The 20,620-nt window shown below is 44.7% G+C and overlaps 5 protein-coding genes across 6 annotated transcripts in view; 2 read left to right on the top strand and 3 right to left on the bottom strand.

Moving 5' to 3' along the window:
- Positions 1-481, bottom strand: part of LOC147198394 (uncharacterized) — a 42,061-nt gene extending 41,580 nt beyond the window's left edge. For both annotated transcript variants that reach the window (XM_086123930.1, XM_086123931.1), the window contains exon 1: positions 392-481. The gene's annotated coding sequence lies outside the window, so the exon portion shown is untranslated. The remainder of the gene's footprint in view (positions 1-391) is intronic.
- A 209-nt stretch (positions 482-690) lies between these two features.
- Positions 691-2,717, top strand: sp9 (sp9 transcription factor). Its single transcript, XM_086122901.1, has 2 exons — positions 691-827; positions 979-2,717. The coding sequence occupies exons 1-2, from the start codon at positions 807-809 to the stop codon at positions 2,284-2,286; spliced, it is 1,329 nt and encodes a 442-aa protein (XP_085979027.1). The 5' UTR covers positions 691-806; the 3' UTR covers positions 2,287-2,717.
- A 647-nt stretch (positions 2,718-3,364) lies between these two features.
- cirsr (corepressor of RBPJ and splicing regulator) lies at positions 3,365-8,503 on the bottom strand. Its single transcript, XM_086122902.1, has 10 exons — positions 8,340-8,503; positions 8,002-8,096; positions 7,652-7,725; positions 7,256-7,269; positions 7,136-7,188; positions 6,992-7,040; positions 6,674-6,794; positions 5,860-5,966; positions 4,633-4,718; positions 3,365-4,409 (listed from the first exon to the last, which is right to left on the bottom strand). Exons 1-10 carry the CDS (start codon positions 8,409-8,411, stop codon positions 3,887-3,889), a joined length of 1,194 nt encoding a protein of 397 aa, XP_085979028.1. The 5' UTR covers positions 8,412-8,503; the 3' UTR covers positions 3,365-3,886.
- Positions 8,504-9,010: 507 nt separating this feature from the next.
- scrn3 (secernin 3) lies at positions 9,011-11,610 on the top strand. The gene is made up of 7 exons (XM_086122903.1): positions 9,011-9,619; positions 9,701-9,852; positions 9,921-10,166; positions 10,248-10,414; positions 10,578-10,738; positions 10,889-11,074; positions 11,147-11,610. The coding sequence occupies exons 1-7, from the start codon at positions 9,464-9,466 to the stop codon at positions 11,372-11,374; spliced, it is 1,296 nt and encodes a 431-aa protein (XP_085979029.1). The 5' UTR covers positions 9,011-9,463; the 3' UTR covers positions 11,375-11,610.
- On the bottom strand, positions 11,427-20,442 carry gpr155a (G protein-coupled receptor 155a). Its single transcript, XM_086122899.1, has 16 exons — positions 20,232-20,442; positions 18,933-19,440; positions 18,466-18,865; positions 18,211-18,373; positions 17,236-17,391; positions 16,699-16,782; positions 16,477-16,597; positions 16,313-16,397; positions 15,819-15,909; positions 15,544-15,742; positions 14,690-14,770; positions 14,477-14,607; positions 14,215-14,310; positions 14,079-14,143; positions 13,891-14,010; positions 11,427-12,682 (listed from the first exon to the last, which is right to left on the bottom strand). The coding sequence occupies exons 2-16, from the start codon at positions 19,363-19,365 to the stop codon at positions 12,487-12,489; spliced, it is 2,421 nt and encodes an 806-aa protein (XP_085979025.1). The 5' UTR covers positions 19,366-19,440; positions 20,232-20,442; the 3' UTR covers positions 11,427-12,486.
- Positions 20,443-20,620: the final 178 nt, after the last annotated feature.

The raw sequence follows: 20,620 nt of genomic DNA, 5'->3' as shown, positions 1-20,620 counted from the left end.
CGTGGCGTCACGTGTATGTTCGAACTTTTGGGGAATAAATAATGCACGTGTTAACACGTGGCAATGTTACGCGCTCACGAAAGCATGAAGATGAGGTGGCTGATTTCATAAAGGACACGTAACTGCCCGTCAGCAAATCAATCATCGCTAACACTCATCGCACTTGCATATTTATGATATTAGCAATTTATCGGCTTCTTGACTTGAACTTCCTATTTTCCGTTCAAACAATTCACACCTTGGAATGAAAAATAAAATACGAGTCTCTTGTTTGGTGTTTTTACATAATTTTGTGATGAAGTTATCCGCTGTCAACATTTCCCTGATGACGTGGGACGGAGATGCTCAACAGAAAAGAACGGGCAGCAAGTGTAAATGAAGAAACGCTTACCTTCCGAATGACTTGTCCCAAACGAAGTAAAAATGACGTTGGACATTGGAGCAGGAATTCAAAAGAACAAATGGAGGGCATTAAAAAAAGCCAAATCCAGTGTGGTGAGCCCGAACTGAGGCTGAGAAGCAGCTGGTTTGTGGGCGTGGCCTACGGCGCCACAAAGCGCGCTCACTCCTCCGATTGGCCGACAGCTTCCGTGTTGTCGGAAGTCGCTTCCCGATTGGCTGCGGGAGCTCGGCGAGCCCCACTTCAAAACAAGACACTCTCTCCGACTAAAAGTAGTGCCGGGAGACTGGAGCCACAACAGAACCCGTGTTGAGCCGAGCCACAACACGGAGGCTCTGGATCACTCCAGTTCCGAGCAGGTTTCACATCGCCGCCCGTTTTGCCACCTCTAGGACATAACTTGGATATGGCTACCTCCATTCTTGGGGTGAGTTGTTTTCAAAGTGGCACTTGAGGCAACTTTTGCGAGTCCATCTAAAAAGAAGTTATCGGACATACGGTCCAAGTAGAAAAGGGCGAATGTTACGGTACACGTCCACGCGGGGTGTGTGAGTGGAACTTTGTTGTGTTTCCTCCAGGAAGAGCCTCGTTTTGGAACGACACCTTTAGCAATGCTGGCTGCGACCTGCAACAAAATCGGAAACACGAGCCCCCTCACCTCTTTGCCCGACTCCAGCGCCTTCTCCAAGGGTGGATTTCACCCGTGGAAGAGATCCACGTCGAGCTGCAACTTGGGCTCGGCTCTGCCCGGCTTCGCGGTGGCGACCAGCCGCGCCCCTACGGGACTACCGCCGACGAGCGGCGCGGGCAGCAGCGCCTTCTGCCTGGCCTCCACCTCGCCCACATCGGCCGCCTTCTCCAGCGAGTACGGCGGCTTGTTCACCAACGGCGGCGGAGTGTCGAGCCAGGAGTCCGGCCAGTCGGCCTTCATCTCCAAGGTGCACACCTCCGCGGAGAGCCTGTACCCGCGGGTGGGCATGGCGCACCCGTACGAGTCGTGGTACAAGTCCGGCTTCCACTCCAGCATCTCCGGCGAGGTTGCCAACGGCGCGTCGTCCTGGTGGGACGTGCACACCAACCCGGGCTCGTGGCTCGACGTCCAGAACCCCTCGGGCCCCCTTCAGGGCTCCCTGCACTCGGGCACGCCGCAGGCCATCCACTCGCAGCTGAGCGGCTACAACGCGGATTTCTCGTCGCTCACGCACTCGGCCTTCAGCTCGACGGGAATCAGCCCCGGCGCGTCGCACCTGCTGACCACCGGCCAGCACCTGTTGGCCCAGGACGGCTTCAAAACGGTGCTGCCCGCCTACACGGACACCTCCGCCGCAGCGGCGGCCAACGCCATGATCTCCGGGGGTGGCTCGGGGATAAGCGGCTCGTCGCGCTCGTCGCGGAGATACTCCGGGCGGGCGACGTGCGACTGCCCGAACTGCCAGGAGGCCGAGCGTCTCGGGCCGGCCGGGGCCAGCCTCCGGCGCAAGGGACTGCACAGCTGCCACATCCCGGGCTGCGGCAAGGTCTACGGTAAGACGTCGCACCTCAAGGCGCATCTGAGGTGGCACACGGGTGAGAGACCGTTCGTGTGCAACTGGCTCTTCTGCGGAAAGCGCTTCACGCGCTCCGACGAGCTGCAGAGACACCTGCGGACCCACACCGGCGAGAAGCGCTTCGCCTGCCCGGTGTGCAACAAGCGCTTCATGCGCAGCGACCACCTGAGCAAGCACATCAAGACGCACACTGCCGGGGGAGGAGGCAAGAAGGGCAGCGACAGCGACACCGACACCAGCAACCTGGAGACCCCGAGGTCCGAGTCCCCGGACCTTATTTTGGAAGGGGTCAACCCCAGGATCACGGTTAAGGACCAGTCCCCCCACGACGAGCCCTGATGAGGAAAAAGGACAAGCGTCCGAACTGCTTCACACGGGTCTTATTTAATAAGGGAATATTTAAAACTGAAATAAGATCTCTCACCTCCACGCGCTTTGGCAGTATTTTAATTGTGAGGGGAAACCTGTTGAACTCGGGACAATGTGAGTTGCATCTTGTATATGACCAACGACCACGTGCTCATTCCATGTTCTTGTTGTTCTTAAAATTGTTTTCGTTCACGTTGCTTCTATCCTGAACGTCAGGGAGTTTACTTTTCGATGCACTTTGTGGATATATGTACGTGCACAGCTTTCTTCAGATTTTCCGTTTTATTTTTATTTTAATTTTTGTTGCTCAAAAAAAAAATCTATATATAAATGTTTACCTGTAAAAAAATCCACACGTATTAGACTTTCATTTTAAAAAGAATTAAAACACGTTGAAAAGGCTTTTTACTGTGTGATGGAAAATTTGGGGTATTTATTTAGGCTTATTTTAATTGTCAAATTCACAAAGACGGTTTTTTTTCAGCCGCCGTAGAATAAATCATTGCTTAATGTGGCGTAAAAAGGGCGTTTCATGGCCAAATGCAAATGCGATTAATTATGATTTGGAACACATGCACAGCCCCATGTGTCTTGTATTTCAGATTAGGGATGCGGCCTTGATCACAGCTGTAATTAATCACAAAAAGGATCTTTTGTTCACTTCTCGTCACGGACTTTGATGACGAAGCTGTCAAGGAAATTGTCCAAATTAAAATATTTGTTTTTGGACAATTTGAAAAAGATTGAGATTAAAAATAAAACTGTTAGGGGCAAGAAAGCAGATGCAAATGTTGGGGGGTGGGGGGTGAATCAAAAACCGGAATGCAAAGACGTTGGCCGATTTTTTTCATTACAAGTCAGTGGACAAATGGCAGAAAATCCGATCTGAGGAAAATATTTGGAGCTATTTAAATCCAACGAGAATCAAACGAATTAGCATCACCTTCAATGATGGCTAATTAAATTGGATGTAGAGACTGCAAAAAATGTGGTGCGCCACTGTACCGGTTCCGATCAAAGTTCGATTAAATCAAGTACCCCATTTGGATTGACTGAAAATGGATCACTTTAATGGTTTAAAAGACTGATTTGCAGTTGTTTTTTCTCCCTCGCCATATCAATATTTGCCTTCAATTCTATATACAGTAATTGTCAACTCGGGGTGGGTGTTATTATTGTGGATAACAATGTGACGAAGATAGTGGACATTAAGTGTACACAAAAAATAAATCAATTATATTAAGTTCAAATACGGAATATTTAATTATGAGAATATTGCACTACGTCGTTTCACAATGAGCGCAATGCATTTAACACAATTACACGTAAAAAAAAAATCGGTTGAATTTTTTATTACAGGCCTCAAAAGCTGCCTGTATACGTAACGCATGATTATTTAACAGTTTTAAAAAGACCTCACATATCCACGATGTTGTGCGAGTCCATTATATTGAACAAGTCGAGGTGAAGATATTTTGTCCACTGCCTCCCTCTAACGGTGGGAAAAGAAACTACACGGCTCTTGAGCCCTTTCAAAGAGAAATTTGTATCGAGAGTTGTAAAGGCGCCCTCAGTGTTTTTTACTGCTCTTGACGCGACTTCTGCTTCTGTCTCTGCTTCGACTTCTCTCACTCGGCGCCCTTTCCTTCCTCCTCCTCTCAGCGTCTGGTCTGTGATCCCGCTCGCCGCTTCGGCTCCGCTGTCGTTTGCGTTCTCGACCTCCCTCCGGCAGATCCCTTTTCTTCCTCCTCTCCTCGGGGCTTCTCGCTCTCTGTGTCCGCATGTGTCGACGTTCTCCGTCGTGCGGGCTGGCCGAACCCTTTTGGCGGCTCTGATGTGGCCTGTCGGGGCTGCGCGCGCGGGCGGACGCCTTCTTCTTCTTCTTGTTCTTGTTCTTCTTTTGGCTCTTGAAGTTGCCGTCGGAGTCGCTGGAGCTGCCGGACGAGTCGTCGCTGTCGCTGCTGCTGCTGCTGCTGCTGCTGCTCGAGCTGTCGCTGCTCTCTTGCTTTTTCTTGTGCTTCCGTTTGCTCTTTTTCTTCTCCTTTTTGCTCGTCTTTTTCTTGGAGTTCTGCTTCTCCAGACGGTCGAGTTTCCTGTCGGTGAGTCGCACGTGTTTGGACCAGAATTTGCCGTTTTGATTGAGGCGGTGAGAAATAACACATTTATAATTGCGGTTGTACTTTTTCACTGCATCATCGGAATCTAGTTTATTTTTTTTTTTTTTTTTTAAATCTGGCGATGCTTTATGAATCAAGTAAAATGGCAATCTTAACGTGGAGCAAAAAAGGGAGAATACACATGTGTAAAGTGTTTTACCTGAGCAGCTTCTGTTTCTGCTTGGTTGTTAAAGATTTCAAAAATTCCACCTCTGGATCTTCTTCTTGGTCACTCGCAACATATTCCTTTTAAGAAAAGAAAATTTGGCCAACAAGATAAACACACAAGCAGCTCCGGGGAAAAAAATTAACAGACCACCACCAAATTATCGGTTTCATTCATCAATACAAGATATCTGACGCTTTATATAAGAGCTGAACGACTTTGAAAAATGAGCGATTTGCGATTTAATATTTTTTTTTCAAACTTTTTTCCCCTCCAAGATTCCCTTTCCCTGTATTTTTTTAAAGCACAGAATAGCAATAATGTATTATTATTATTATTAAACGAACAATCTATTACATTAAACACCAGTGGATTTATGAAACAAATGGCTCACAATCAAAGAAAAATAAACTCTTTGATATTCACGCAGGGTTCATCGACTTCAATGATCAACTTTCTAAACACTTTGGCTCTGCGACAACTTGCCAAAACTCTGCCAAGCGAGTGAGGCGTATTCATTAAAATCAGGAAGTCATAAATCAGACAACAACAATAATGCAAACGAATCTGTGGCTTTTTGTCACTTCCACTTGAACGATGATGTAAAGGGGGGGGGCTTGCACTCACTCACCTTCCCTCGATACCATATAAATAAAGCGATCAAATATACATACATAAAAATAAAGCTCTTCGAGTCCACGTATGCATTCGACGAAAAACTAACATATTGGTTTCATTCTAAAAACTACCGAGAACAGAATTTCCAAATACTTTTTTTTTTTTTTTGTCATTTATAGACTCAAACACTACATTGACGCAACAGCTTATTATGACAGTAAATTATCTTTTTTTTCTCCGATTCCACCACGCTTAGAAAAAAAATAAAATTGGACCTCCAGTAATGGACATAGCCCAAGTGGAGTACGAGCACCGCAAGAGGTCATTGGGCTCCCTCTAGTGGTTAGAAAACGAATCCTAAGGCAAATTCAAATAAAATGTACAATATTCATGCAGCATATTGAACCGTTTTTTTTTTCCTCGACATGCCATAAGGTACATTGTTGCCTTTTCAAGGACAATACGTTTTCAAAGACAGTTCAGTTGTATTTAACTTAAGTACAATACATCACATTTGAATGTTGAAGAACTGTTTTTCAACGGTACAATTATTAGTGAGTGTGTGTGTGTGTGTGTGTGAAAATGAGTGTGTGAGACAATTACCTGCGCTGTATCACAAATGGTGGCGCTGCGATCAAGGACGCATTTCTTGAGGGCAAAGCCGCTGTTACGCATCTCGGCCATGAGCTCCGACGGGTGCATGGAGGGACCTGTTTAGCGGAAATCACAGCATCACAGCGCCATCGATGGCGGAAACCGGGCCCTGCCGTCCTCGCGGCCGCGGCGGGAATTTCGGGAGGCGGCTTTGTTAACGGGATCGCGTATCAAATAGAAGTCACTTCACTTCTGGCTGAGCAAAGCAGACAATTTCAAACTCGGGCAAAAGCAGCGGTTGGGTTGGGGGGGGGGGGCACAATACACAATAATTACAATTTTTTTCTTCTTCTTCCGTGGGACGGCGGCCATTAGAGTGGCGTAAAATTGAGCCGTTGACCGGATTCTCCCGGGGTGAAACATTATTACTTGCTGATTGCACAACTCAAAATTTGCTCAAGCGCAAAATGTGACGGCTTGAGCTTCTGCATCTCTTTGTGTTTGACCGCAGCGCCACGCGCTGACCGCAAATGTCATTGTCCGACACTCTTATTGAGTAACTTGAAGGGGGGGAAAAAAAAAAAAGAAGAGGTAAAATTCTACATGAACATGTAATGTGATACAACAGTATAAAAATAAAAACGCCAAGAGACTCCTTTTTTTTTTTAGTGTGTGTGAGATGCCCTTCATGGGGACACCACGATGAATCAGTGGCCTCCATCTAACCCTGTTTTGTGCATCCTCTTCTCTCACACCAGCTACCTTTATGTCCTCTTTCACTACATCCATAAACCCGAGTAAAACGGGCACCGTCCAAGCGTACCTGCCGCCTCCTCCGACGCCATGGTGCTGGCGTTGATGCCCGACAGTCCAAACAGAGGGCATTCTCGGTCCGTGTTCACGTGGCCCCACTTGTGGCATTTGATGCAGCGCACGTTGCGCACCTGGAAAGTCAACACAGGTCGCCCTTGCATTCGATTCATTCGACTTCCAGAACTGCATATGGCACACAAATGAAACTGGACAACTTGAGACCGCGTCACATTTCTTCAGAGGCAGATTGAAAGGCTCAATGTTGTTCAATAAGAAAGCTGAAACATCAAATGTGTCAAACTTTTTGTTGGTAAGCACGACAAATCACCTGGATTCCAAAAGGCTGATCTCTGATGTTCATGTCATCTTTAGCATACCTGCAAAAATAATGACAATTCCGGTTCAATCACCATGAGGTATCTCGTAAACTTTTGGGGGGGGGGGGGGGGGGGTGTAACAAAACGTGTTTTACTTTTCTCTGGGGGCTCCCTTCTGCCATTCAAATTTGTACTCTTCTTCTCCCTCCTTTAAGAAACAAAAGGGATACAAATGGGCGAAATAGGCATGTAAATGATAAATGAAATGACTTTACCTCTGCTTTCTCCTCTGCAGCAGGGACAGGAATTGGGGGGAAGAGCAAAACAAGTATTAGGACTGAACAAAAGTAAAAATGAACATAAATAAAATAAAAAGATGAGTTTTGTTTTTGCGCTCATTTCAAAGATGTGGCACGAATCATATGTCCACCAAAGGATGATTTCTCTTGTGTGCCATTTACAAATTTGTCTCTGCGTTAGCGAGCGTTTCTCCTTTGCCAAAACAATCCGTCCACTTCACAGATGTGGCATAAACAATAAAACTGCAAATTGAGTGGCTTTTTATGACAATCAGCAACTTGATATGCCACACCTCTGAGGTGAACGCAATGTCTTGGCAAAGATGTTTGTTTTCTTGAGTACACAAATAGAGTCGTGCCGACAGTATATACCTTTGGATGCTCCCGGTGGAGCCTCATACATGAAATTGAGGCCATTTTTAACCCGATCATCCCCCATCAACACCCTAAAGGAGAGAAAGACAAAATGAACACTCAAATAGTCACAAAAGAGTTCTTTTTAAAATGAATATTCAAACCCTGATCATATTTATTACCAACCACCGTATGCTTGGAAAAGTGTCCAATTTTACTTATTGGTCAGAAAATTAACATTTAAGATCTCTGTGGTCTTTCTCCGGTTTCTGCAAGCGTGTCTGCGTTGTGTTAAACTAAACATGTCACACCAAGTATTAGTAATTTATTTTGTGAGGACGTTAAAACATGACTATATTCGGGGTTACCTGTTGTTGTAGGTGTCTTGCTCCTTCAGATAGGCCTGCATCAGGTCTTCCTGCTTTCTCTTTTCGAAAGTGAGTTTCTGCTCTGCTATCCATACCTGCACAAGAAAAAGGAGGATCACACTTTTGGACATTGTAAGCATGAGTAAAGTGAATAAATTCAGATTCAAGAAAGGTGAAAATCCTCATATAATACAGTGAACTTGACTTTCAATCAATCCATTTCAATTGTTTAACTGCCCAACAAGCTGCAACGCAAGCGTCGGCAAAGGAAGCTAGATTTGTTTACTAGCAAACAAATTACGGCAATGCTTCAATTCGAAACACTAACTTTGACTTACCTTTTTGATATTAGACTTCGACGCAGGGTGAAAATCCTTTTTACACATGAAGTTGGCAAATGACTTCCCCATGGCTGGTCATGAAAACTGTCCGCGCGTTACGATGAAATTTCAGCTAATGCTTGATAGCTTGACTCCATTCGGAAGTAAATTAAAGGAAAGCGGAAGTCGTGATGCGTTCACAGTTTGTGGGAGAATGTGTGGCGTACGCATTAATTTTATTTCATTGCTCAATAGTAAATTGAATTTGATGCGGATTTTGCGCATGCATTTCTTTACATTCGAAGTGTCATCCAATAGCCCACATTATGTGTGTGCGGTGTGGCGTCAGTGAGCGACATTTTCATGTGAACATATGTCATTACAGAATTTGCCTGTAACAATAGCAACTCGTGTTTTCTTTGATGAGAAAACGCAGTGAGAAATGTTGCAATTTCCAAACCAGTAGCTGCACAATTGACTCATGTAGCAGTTAGTTGCGACGTTTGTAGGCAGTGAAATTGGATGACCCACATATAAACGGCAGTTCTCATGGTGTCTTTCGAACAATGAAAAGTACCGCACGCACCAAAGAATATATTTAGTGGGAAGAACATACATTTAAGTACATCCCAAGTTATTGGTACATGTCCTTGCGTCCCTTGATGCACCAAATAAATCTAATATTATAACTAATTGTTAACATTAGTGAGTGGTATTATTGGTAGACTTTGAATTATAAAACATCCGAGGTACATGGAACGCACCACCATCGGCTTTGTTAAACTGAAAAAAAAATGTCGTAAATTTCAGAACGCTTTACGATGCCCGAGTAAAATAATATATCACAATCGTTAGCAGTATATGTTATAAATAGAGGCGTAATGCATTTTAAGATGAAAACATAACGAAGCAGTCATAAGTGTATCAACCTGTGTAATAAGTAGCCAATAAGAGTATCACCACGTGACTCTCGTAAGCAACTAATGCGCCGAGATTTGTCAACACTGACACACCGTCAAATCGTTCTTGTTTGAGTTATGTTTGCTCTGAAACGGCGTTTTCTCATTTTTGTATTCAATGTTGTCAGGTCATATGTGACGTCCATTTCATAGCAATTGAGTTTCGTTCGCTTATGACCCAGCATGCATCCTTGTTCTTGTGACACCTTTGTGGCTCTGCCGCCTTCCACCGAAGGACAACGCATCATTTTTGGAAAGAATTCCGACAGGCCTTGTGATGAAGTCCAGGAAGTGCTTTATTTCCCTGCCGCAGACTATGAGCCGGGGGCAAAGGTCGAGGTGGGTTCACATGCTCCAGTCTCAGCATTCCTACTTTGTGACCTTTATGTGATAACCGTGGTTTTTTCCCCTGGCGAGTAGTGTACTTACATCCAGATAGAGCAAGTTGCCCACACATATGCAATTGTTTTGAGCAGACCGGCCTGGCTGTGGGGCGCAGAAATGGGCGCAAATGAACACCAAGTTTGTCTTGGGAATGAGGCTGTGTGGGGAAGAGAGAGTCAGGCAAGACCATTGCACTGTCGTAATAGAACATGATCATGCCAGAATGCATTGCATCAGTCATACCTGTCAGAAAAACACAACACTTGTTTTCCAGGCTTGCATTGGAGAGAGCCGACACTGCTGAGAAATGTGTGGACGTCTTAGCCGAGCTTCTGGAGAAATATGGCCAAGGAGGAGCTTGCTTAGAAGAACAATGTGACTTCACTTACAACAACAGCTTCCTGATGTCGGACCGGAAGGAGGCCTGGGTGATGGAGACCTCCGGCAAGTACTGGGCTGCTGAGAGAATAGAAGGTAATGAGAAACAACTTAAGTGCTATTTGTACTATTAGATAGGCTATTTGAAATACCGTATGCAATTTTTTGTTCTTATTATGTGCTCCCCCCCTTAGGTGGATATCAGAGACAGAGAACATTCGGACCTGCGCAAATATGCACAACGTAAAAACTGGTGGAACGGAAAGTCTCAATTCAACTTTGCCGCCGTCTACTCCTACAAGAACACGTCCAGAATCGAAGCGTCCGGCAGTCGATACTGTGAAGGGAAGAAACTGTTGCAAAAGAGTAATGGTGAGTTCCTGTCCGGCAAGTTGTGCAAAAAGTACAAGACCATTCAAAAGTTCACATGGAAAGGTTCTAATGCATTTTGGGTTAGTCCTGAAATATCAACCGAAAGCCTCTTATCTCCAACTTGGAATGAGAAGTGTCCATTTTTTCAAATCCGTTATTAAAGGGCACATCACCGCCCAGACGATGATGGACATTCTGAGGGACAAAGACAGTGGCGTCAACATGGAGGGCATGTTCATGACAACCGGCAGCATGGTATCGGTGGTACCTGTTGATCCAGCTCTGCCGGGGGTTCACTATTTTACCGCCACTCCGGACCCTGAAAGCATCCATTTTCTCGAACCCATTTCCTCAGTCGCATGAGCTGGAGCCTATCTCAGCTGTTTCTCCCACATTTTAAACTCAAAAAGTACAGACCACAAAAGACGGTCAAGCCTTTCCAACTCTGTAACACAGCCTTCTCTGTCATACAACAGATCAGTCTTCAAACCCTTCGTCTTTGTTGAAAACATGAGGGCGGAGCTAAAGGAGACCGCTTCCCCCACTTATGGCCCAGAGGACCCAGTAAAGAAGAAGCCTCGCTTCCAGAGCAAGCCGGACAGAAAGCACAACTTATTCGCCAAGCACGAGGTGGCGGCCGCCATCATTGAGACACACAAGGTGAAACAAACTCACGTGAGGTCACATCTCAACCTGCGGAACACTTTAGCGATGCGGTTTTCTGCTCGATAGGAGCGAGGAGGGCGGATCACGCGCGGCCTGAGGAGGTTGGAATGTGAGAGAATAAAACAGATGGCGATTCTTTATCGTGGCGTCGAGCAGCCCGATGCTTTGTTGGATCTGTTCCCCAGCGCCGTGAGGGATGAGATGAAGCTTTACAGCGACGGCTTCAACGTCCAGGAATCAAACGTTCAGGACACAGCAGCGCTAGGAAACGCGTCAACTGTCACCACAACGTGAAAGTCAAAATACATCGGAAAGTACTACATGATGACTTCACACACACGAACCGTGGCGTACAATATGTGCACCTTTATTCAAAACAATCCATAAATAAGCAAGCACTGTACAAAATGTGGCGTTAAGTGCATAAGAATATTTATAATTATCCACTTAACATTTCAAAACGAAACAATATTGAAACTTGCGATTCTATTTGACCTGAGCAAAAATAAAGTTCATTTCCCTGCCTTGCATTTGATATGATCATCATAAATATTCATAACGGTAATTGCCCTTTTTAAATGACCAAATAATATATTGCCTTTTTTTTTTTTTTTTTTTGGTCATCGAAAAAGTTGAAACAAAACATGGCCACGGTCCTGCCTTATGTGAATATTCACTGTGGAAACAGCATTTGTGTACGACCCCTAAACACAAGACAACTTGCTCGGAAAAAAAATAATAAAATCAAAGTTCATCTTTTTTGCTGGCGAGGCAAACAAAAATAACTTCACTTCTTTGTGCACGTTCACTGGCGTACTTGAGACTGACTTTCAAATAAGTGGACGCCGATTGAACAAAGCCACGGGCGCCCACGAGCAATCATTCAATACTAAAGAACACAATATTTGTCTTAACGGGCCTCATTACCAACCAATTAGTCATCCAAGTATAATAATGTCATCACGAGACCGTCTCTGGCATACGTAACAATGTTAGCATGGTGCGATTACAAACGACGACGACTGCTCTGAAAGGTGAGACTCTATAATTAGACACCATCCACGTTGGCTCTGCCAGGCTGAAACCAGACAATTGCACGGCTGCATATGCTACACCAAAGGTGATGAGTCAAACCAATAGCTAGTCTAGTTTCGTTGCACCTAATGAAGAAGTGGTCTTTTTCCACCTACGTCATCTCATTTGCATTTTCAAAACCAACGGGAGTCAGATGTGGCTCCTTGCGGACAATAAGCGACAAGTAGCGTCAAATGTTGCAGCTTCTCGTGCGGCCCCCTGAATAATAGCTTCTTGGTTGCTCTGAGGCGGTTTCATGCATGCTACGAAGCGAGCACGTGTTACGTAAGCCGTCTTCGCGTCGAAGTCAAAAGTGCTCGCCGCGTGTCGCCTTAGGTCACAAAGGAGTAAAAAATGGGGGCATCTTGGAAGGTGCATTCCTGCTCGACGTGCTGAAGAATGCCGCCTTGCAGCAAGCGCGTGCCATAGAGTACAGCCGCACGCTGGTCTGGAGCCAAGCCCGCCTGCTGGAGCCACTCCACAAGTTCACAGCCCAGGAAACAATCCACCAGTGTCCTCATCCCACACCTGAAAAATGACACGACACACTCACTTCAAAGGGATTGTCTTTTTCTCTTGCCACAAGTTGCATGGCGGAGGGCAAGTGAAGTGGGGGAGTCGGCAAGATGGATCGGTTCACTTGAGAGCAATGTAAACTTTTTTTGATAAGGGGTACCAAAAAAAAAAAGAAAAAAGAACAAACGACAATAGAATAAAAGTCGAATGTCAAGATAACATTTGCTTGTGGAGCCCAGAGTGAAACGCAAACATGGTGAAGCAGCATTTAGCTGTTATGCTGCATGCAAATGGATTAAGCTGCCAACAGAAATGAAGTCAGATGTAAATGTTTAATAAAAAAAAAAGCTCTTGCGTGATCAAGGTCTTTCAAAGCACTTTTTAAATATTTTTATTCTAAAATCATGGTCTTGCACTGTATGCTCTCTTAGTAATTATCCTAAGCAACTTTTATTCGTTTACTGCTTCCTTTTCTGTCACCACTTTGAAATGTTGTATTTTTAATGCATTGTATGAAATACGCTATATACCGCATTCTCCTCACTAAAAGGTGCACTGGATTATGAGGCGCACCTTCAATGAATAGCCCATTTTGTAATTTTTTTCATACATTGAGCGCACTGCATCATAAGACGCAATTTACAATGCATCCACTAGATAGAGCTACGCTCAAGGAAACGCCAACAGAACGATCAGATGTCAGTCAATGTTATTGAATAAAGTAGCGGCACAGTTTGCTTCACCAACAGCAAGTTATAACATTGACTCGTTAACGTTGAACTCTCTTGCCGCTGCTCTATTTCCGTGTTCAACTACGTAACCGATCGCCTTAAGTTTGAACTCTGCGTTGTCGGCGTGTCTCGAGCGAGGAGCCATTTTGGGGTCGAAATATGACCTTAATGGCCATACACAAGGCGCATCGGATTTTAAGGCGCTATGAGCTTTTAAGAAAATGGAAGGCTTTTAGGTGCGAAAAATACGGTAAATCAGTGATTCAACCCCTAGGTGAACATCGATAAACAATGGCAACATTTTTCATGACATATTAAGACGCCTGTAATACCACCCCTTGAGTTAGGATTTTAATTTTTTTTTCGATTGTTATTTGCGGGATTTTACAGTCATTATCTGAGGCGCATTGAGATATCTTGTGTATGAAATGTGCTCTGTAAATAAAGCCTTGCCTTCCTCGAAAAACGCTGAGCAGGAGATTGTCTCACCTTCTCTTTCGGACAATGTCGTGGAAACACTGCTCTTGATGGCGCTGGACAAAGTCAGCACAGGTCACCTCGATCTCCTCGGTCTCTTCTTGCCTTTTTCCAGACCACATTCTGCGCAACCTTGACAGGCACAACATCAACGCGTAAACACACACTCGAGTGATTCCACAACACTGTTTGTTCCTCACCTCATCCAAAACGGCAGTAGAATCGAATGTTTGTCCAGGCCAAACAGAGCAAGGGAGAGAAAGCCCTGCAATCACATCAAGTCATGCCGCGTGTGACGCAATGTGCTTTCATCAGAGTTCTGATTAGAACACCAACCTGGCCGTAGTTGGCCACGGCACAAAAGAACTGCAGCTCCACATAAAGTCTGCCCGGGTCTTGGTACAAGAGCAACCACACGCAGCTGGACAAATTCTATCACAGGGGAAGGATACAGTGAAGAAAACAAAAAATTTCCCGTGATATAAAATGCAGCTGAAGGACCCTGACATGCGTTTGACACACTACCCGTGTTAATGCATTCAACACGACTTGTGAGAACATCAAATGCAAGGTGGTGATTTTTTTTTTTTTAACTCACGGCTAGCGAGCCAACAGCGAGAAGCAAACACAAAAGCACATGGCGGGCCACTTGTCCATCTTGATCCCGAAAGTGCTCTTCCACTCTGAACACAAGGCACACCCTTGAATCGTTGCTATTCTCACTTTGACCTGAAGGGGGCAGAAAAACGTTGAATAAACGTTCCTCCTCCTGTCGGGGGAGCAGAAACATTTACATGTGATTGCTCAATACCTGCGAGCGTGTGATTCATATTTGTGCTGACGAGCATGTCGGGCATGGGCTGCGGTGGGGGACATTCGCACATGAGGCACACTGATAACAAGAAGGAAGTTGACAGCAATTCATTATCAGTAACCAGGTGAAGGGCATGCTAGTAGACAATAGAGGAAAAGGCACACAAGAAGGAAGATAATCCAGTGGTGCATTCAGATAAGACTTCAATTTGTTCTGTGACCAAGCTCATAATTAATTTAAAAAAATGCATACACTGAGTCATGTAATCGGGAATAAAAAATAATACGTTTTTGTCACACCACATCAATTGAATGCAGCTCATTTGTTATGCCTGCCTTAGCCGCCTGGGGGCAGTGTAGGACAGGCAAATTTATAAAACGCTTATCGCGGGCGGAATTGTACAATTCTTCATGTCGCGAGGGGTCTCCTGCCTAAAACTCAAGCGGAATTTATGAGCGCGCTTCGAGACATCTCAACTCCTCTTTCGGCGCGGTGCTCACAGTTGTTCTACAAAGAGGATAAGGAATATATGACGGTATTCATGTTGCCGCACCACATGTAGGAAATCTGTTGATTAAAGTGTCTCAGCGTGTATGCTAACTGACGCTACCACTTAAGTTAGCGGACTATGTGGTTGTTTTAAACACAAAAGTTGCCAATCCCTGTTTTTTAAAATAAATTATTCACTATTTGATAAGGCGAGATCATAAATTGAGTCACTTGTACCTCAAGGTATCACCGTAGAATAATAATTACAATCCAAAGAGCTAAATAAGCACAGTTGTATTAATTTTACATCCAGTGGTGAATAGCTAAAGCCATACGCAGTATGCGGAACTTCCACACAGCACCTGTGCTGGGATCTGCTGAATTGTCTTCTGGTTCAAACAAAGAGTTGTTATCTTGTTCCGTTTCCGTCGCAAGGTCTTCCACGGACGCATTTCCCTCCTGACTTCGATCTTTTTGGGCCCAGCTTCCTCGACTGAGTATGACCAGTGAACTCCCTGAGAGCAGCACACTGAGGGTCAGCACGATTGTGCTGCAGATGATCTGTCAAAGTGCACACAGCATAGTAAGAAAATAAGCAATACAGTAGGAAACACACAAATAGATTTTCACCACGTACCTGCGGCTTGCTGTAAAAGAGTGACGAATCTAAGGTGTCCGGCAGTTTTTCCCCACAGATCAGCAGCACAGCAGTTGTGACCGCAGGGATCCTGTTCATCAAGAAAAAACACCGACACTATTACAGTGCAAAATTTAAGGACAGTGACTACATTTTTTAAAAATTTATTTGCTTCTGGGCTCACCTAAATAACATTAAAAAAATAGCACTGTATGGATTACTTTAGTGTGTGACAAAGTTTGGTTGAGTCACAGGCCACAAAATGATGCAAACTTGCTTACCTCGTTTAGACCCCCACCCCCCAATAAAATACTCAAAACATTCGACACACAGCTCTTAAGTATCATGCAGTGCAGTTCTAAACCACCAGAAGCGATTAGGACTTTAATTCTCAATCAATTTTCAGCCCCTGGAGGTACCATTGTGACCGACATTAATTGCAGGAGGATTGACTTTTTTTTAAGGTGGTTATTGACCACACATGCGTGACTCACCCCCAGCCCGCAATAACAATTATGCCAGACGAAACCGTCAGATGGTCAAACCTCCTCAGCAGCACAAGCGAGAGTGCAATGAAGCCTAAAACGAGAAACGCAAGCGTTCAGATGAATTAGCACCTAATTTACGACGTCGTCGCCATGTGTATGCCACAACGTACCCGGCCAAATGTAAGTGCAGTACAGTGACGTGCACAGCAGCGTAAAAGACAGGATCTGGACGATAAAGTTGTCTCCCCTCACCACAAATTTCCACAGGATCATCCCGGAACAAGTGAGGAACTAAAACGACAAATCATACCAGTTCATGAACGATACTCTAATAGGCAAACGTCCAGAAATGGATTCGAACCTTGAACTGCTTTTGCGTAAGCTACACTCACCTGTGCCAAAAAAAGGTTGGTGGTGAACATGTGAGGGAGCCTCTTGAACTTCTTACTAAAAAACATGACTGCGATGGTCCACAGCTGTGGGGGGGGGGGGGGGGGGGGGGTATACATCTTTACAAATTGCAGTGAGATTATGCCAAGTTTAGTTGTTACATCAATGCGAAATACTGCTTCCTAGATTTGCCCTGTCGTACCAGTTTCCTTTTGCGGCGTTCACAAATTGCCTTCAAACCTCTTTGATCAACTCTTGTGCAACTCAACTGAACCCGCAACCTTGCCATGCCAAGACACTCACTCGAAATGAAGTTCCATAGATACAACTGGGCTAAAGGCGACACCAAATGAGGAAATGCATTTTTTTTGTCAGAAAACTGCAAATGAATCGCCGTTGTGCTTTGAATCCACCGAAACAAGTCCCAGACAATGCGCTGTCGCATCAGAAGTTGTCTTAACACAAAGTCTCATTGAGGGGGGGGGGGGGGTTGTGAAAGAGAAATAATGCTGACATCACTGCGCCTTGTCGCGACTCACCAGTGCCACGAAACAGACGAGGCTTATATCAAAGCTGACATCTTGCAACGTGCTCATCAGAAGCCGAGGATCCATCCGGCGTAGGGTGAGCAGCCAGGCGGAGGTAAACATGATTGGAGCCGAGAGCAAAGTGCAGATGACCATTCCGGAAATAATCTGGAGGGAAGCGACGCACGATTAACCGTGACAACACAAAACAGTCAAACATGATAAACTTGACCGATTTGAGAAACAAACACGTGTGGACTGAACACCAGCGCCTTCGCGAACTTCTTTTTCGTCTGTCTGGGTACGTTCTTCTTCGGGTTGCGCCCGAGGCACCAAAACGGGGAACCAAAGTTTTCAAATTCGGGTTGAGTTCGAATGTTAGTCCCGATTCCAAATGATTCTCGAGAAGACTCGATGCCCAACCCGAACATGGACCTGAATGGACCGAGAAACTGAACGGCTGATTTCAATCAGACACGGATCTGTCAATCATTTCGCCAAGACTTGGAGGACCGTAGAAACTAGGGCTGAACAATTAATCAAATTCAAATTGACATCCCAATGTAGCAGAACACAATTTTCTAATAGCAAAGACTGCAATTTGATTTTTTTTTTTAAATATACAGTATATATATATATATATATATATATATATATAATGACTTTTTTTAGCATACATTTACATTTTGCATTTTTACTTCATATTTTATACAAAGTGATAAAGCTATAGATTTGTTGGCATTATTGTTGCAATCTGATTTTTAAAAAACATCCTAATTAGATTATCTTTCAAAATCAGTCAGCCTGACGAAGCACTCAAAAAATAAATAATTTAAAAAAAATTACTGAATTTTGGGCAGTTGTACCATTGTACACAATCATAACACGGCATATGCTCCTCTCAAGAACAGGCGCGAGATGGAGCTTTTTGTCCAAACCTTAAAAATGTGGCAACATTTCACCTCTTGCCAAAGTTACAAGACTCACCACTTCCAGCTGCGCGTTGTAATATGTAGCGTAGATGGCGACGCTGGGCGCCGTGGGAAAAACTCCGTAAAGAAAGGCGTAGTTGGAGAGGCTCAAGTGGTTTGATGGGCCGGTGCTGTCGAGAAGATCCACCATGTCTTTACAAATCAGGGGCATGAGCAACCTGGGGATTGCAGCGGTGCTCCGTTAGTGAGGTCAAAGAAAGGTCTGACACAAAAATAGAAAGCCACCATCTCACTGTTTTGTTTTTCTTACAATTTCGCAGTCAAGAGTAATATCAGCGTCACAACCGTGGACCTGGTTAATTTATTCAGCTGGCCCACCATGGACAGACCCAAGTAGAACAAAGCCGTTCCCCCAAAGGAGTTGGCCAAACCATCCACAAAGTCCTCCATGAAGGAAGGAATCTTCTGGCGTAGGATAAAATGGGCCACGATGCCAATGACGACCATGAAAACAATCGGGTTCTGCAAGACGTGAAGCACCACTTGCCCCACGATAAAAACTTTCCCCTGCTGGTGCTCTCTCTGATCCTTCCATTTCTGGACCTCACAAAAGGCAAAGCCGATGGGATTGAGCAGCATTAGCGACACGGGTGCCACCAAGTAGATGTACTGGAGGTATTCCGGATACGTGCTCTCGTATAGAGCTTTAACTGCGGACACACATGGAGGCAAACATTAGAAACCGAGCCGTTGTTGACTCAAAAGCATCATACATACCAATTGGATAACCCAGAGCAAAGTCATTGCTTTGGGTGGCAAACATCGAGTAGAGCCCGGCTTTGCTGTAGCGGCTCTCGGGATTGGAAACAAGCAGTGTCAGGAAACAAACGATGGCAAACACGGATGCTTTGGCGACAAGGACGCTCCAGATGAAGGGCCAGATGACGTTCCCAAAGTCCAGTAGCACCATGTTCTTAAAGAGGAGCGCTGGCAGAGCAAACTTGCTCACAAAATTGCCTAAACCTTTGGCCTGGCTGGATGTGACGATGTGGGCCCTGCCGGCTACGTAGCCGCACAGGATGATGCCAAAGCACTTCAGCAGAGCCGGAAGGAGCTTGTCGATGGATACTCTGGATGGTGGAGCAGAGGGATCCATTGGGTCTCCGTCTCCATGTGGAAAGATACTGGCAGCGGTGGTGTTCACGTCCATAATGCTGATCTTATCTCCCACCAATGTCAGCAGTCACGTATTCACGTATGGGTTAAGGTTGTATTGACGTCATTGCTGTCAGATAAAACGTGGAGAAGACAAGACGTTTAACAACAAACATGTTTGGAAGATTTGTCAAGACAAAAAAAAAAAAAAGAGAATTACTCCAAGACGAAATTTTATTGGAGAAAAAAAATTATTACGGTATTTACTTACACACACACGTTTACCATAGAAACATCATATTCATAACAAGTTGAAGAAATTAGTTTCAAAACTCTTTAAAGTTATGTCCCGCAAACCCTTTACATTTGTAATTTGTGGTTGTGGACACTTTTTGTACCTTCTGTCGAAGCCCTGACAAAACTTTGGACCATCCATTTTTGTTTGCAGTTTTGGTCACGAGAAATATTTTACGTTTTCATCTCTGTTAAACGTCATATTGTTTTTCCTAAAAATGTTGCTATTAAAATAAGAACATGTGTGTCAAGTGGGAGTTAAGTACCAAACACTTCCCACTTCTTGCGAGAATTTAACTCGCTATTTAAATCGCCTGAGTTGAAAACAGAAATAAGAAATCCACAGATAATCTGAAGGTCGTGGGTGATCTCACGAACATTTGATGTTAGTTATCTAAGCGTCATTTATTTGTTGTGTCATAACATTCATTAATTCAATGAAAATACTAATTAATTTGTATTGCTCAATGTACGATAAAAATCCTTTTTACTTTATTAGTTCTGTTACAGCCTCTGTATGTTATGTGACGTACCATGCAAATTGTTTACATAAATGAAGCCCTTTGAAAAATAATCTTGCATTCATCACGCTGTTTTAAAAGGTCAGCAAGGAAAAATGAAACTCACCGTTGCTTCACTGACTGCTACGCTGTGCCCTCATGTGGCAGCAAGAGTCCCGGTGCGAGTAGTCATGTTTGTTCGCCCGCTAGCTAACGCTAGCTGGAGGAGCAAACGACACCGATCGGTCGTCAACAATAACGCCGAATGATGAGAAACGCCGAATGATGAGAAACGCCGATCAATCGCACCACGCTTACACAAGCAAGCAAACGAGATGAGGCATTTTTTTGGACAGCAGCTTTCTTACTTGACTCCACCCCCTAGTTGACTTTCGTTATGCCAGAGACGCCGACATCGAGTCGACCAATCACAAGCGAAACGAGGAAGGAAAAGGCGGGGCTTAGCTTGGCCTGCCACCATCAAGACGTAAACACTTATCGGCCACTACATTAGGT

Source organism: Hippocampus guttulatus, chromosome 11 (assembly GCF_054856545.1).
Source record: "Hippocampus guttulatus isolate MCC_2025c chromosome 11, RoL_Hgut_1.0, whole genome shotgun sequence".
Classification (NCBI taxonomy): domain Eukaryota; kingdom Metazoa; phylum Chordata; class Actinopteri; order Syngnathiformes; family Syngnathidae; genus Hippocampus; species Hippocampus guttulatus.
Note: the sequence above shows the minus strand (reverse complement) of the source record. Positions and strands in the feature narration are given on the sequence as shown.

What these genes read in the sequence shown, in the direction of transcription:
- sp9 (XM_086122901.1), top strand. Translation starts at nt 807, where the DNA reads ATGGCTACCTCCATTCTTGGG. An exon ending in TGGCTACCTCCATTCTTGGG is followed by an intron (nt 828 to 978) that starts GTGAGTTGTTTT and finishes TGTTTCCTCCAG; the next exon opens with GAAGAGCCTCGTTTTGGAAC.
- cirsr (XM_086122902.1), bottom strand. Translation starts at nt 8,411, where the DNA reads ATGGGGAAGTCATTTGCCAACTTCATGTGTAAAAAGGATTTTCACCCT. An exon ending in AAGGGAGCCCCCAGAGAAAA is followed by an intron (nt 7,041 to 7,135) that starts GTAAAACACGTT and finishes TTATTTTTGCAG; the next exon opens with GTATGCTAAAGATGACATGA. An exon ending in GGCGTCGGAGGAGGCGGCAG is followed by an intron (nt 5,967 to 6,673) that starts GTACGCTTGGAC and finishes TCCGCTAAACAG; the next exon opens with GTCCCTCCATGCACCCGTCG.
- scrn3 (XM_086122903.1), top strand. Translation starts at nt 9,464, where the DNA reads ATGCATCCTTGTTCTTGTGACACCTTTGTGGCTCTGCCGCCTTCCACC. An exon ending in CCGCCACTCCGGACCCTGAA is followed by an intron (nt 10,739 to 10,888) that starts AGCATCCATTTT and finishes CTGTCATACAAC; the next exon opens with AGATCAGTCTTCAAACCCTT. An exon ending in CCATCATTGAGACACACAAG is followed by an intron (nt 11,075 to 11,146) that starts GTGAAACAAACT and finishes TCTGCTCGATAG; the next exon opens with GAGCGAGGAGGGCGGATCAC.
- gpr155a (XM_086122899.1), bottom strand. Translation starts at nt 19,365, where the DNA reads ATGGACGTGAACACCACCGCTGCCAGTATCTTTCCACATGGAGACGGA. An exon ending in TGCTCTGGGTTATCCAATTG is followed by an intron (nt 18,866 to 18,932) that starts GTATGTATGATG and finishes GTGTGTCCGCAG; the next exon opens with TTAAAGCTCTATACGAGAGC. An exon ending in TTACTCTTGACTGCGAAATT is followed by an intron (nt 18,374 to 18,465) that starts GTAAGAAAAACA and finishes TGCAATCCCCAG; the next exon opens with GTTGCTCATGCCCCTGATTT.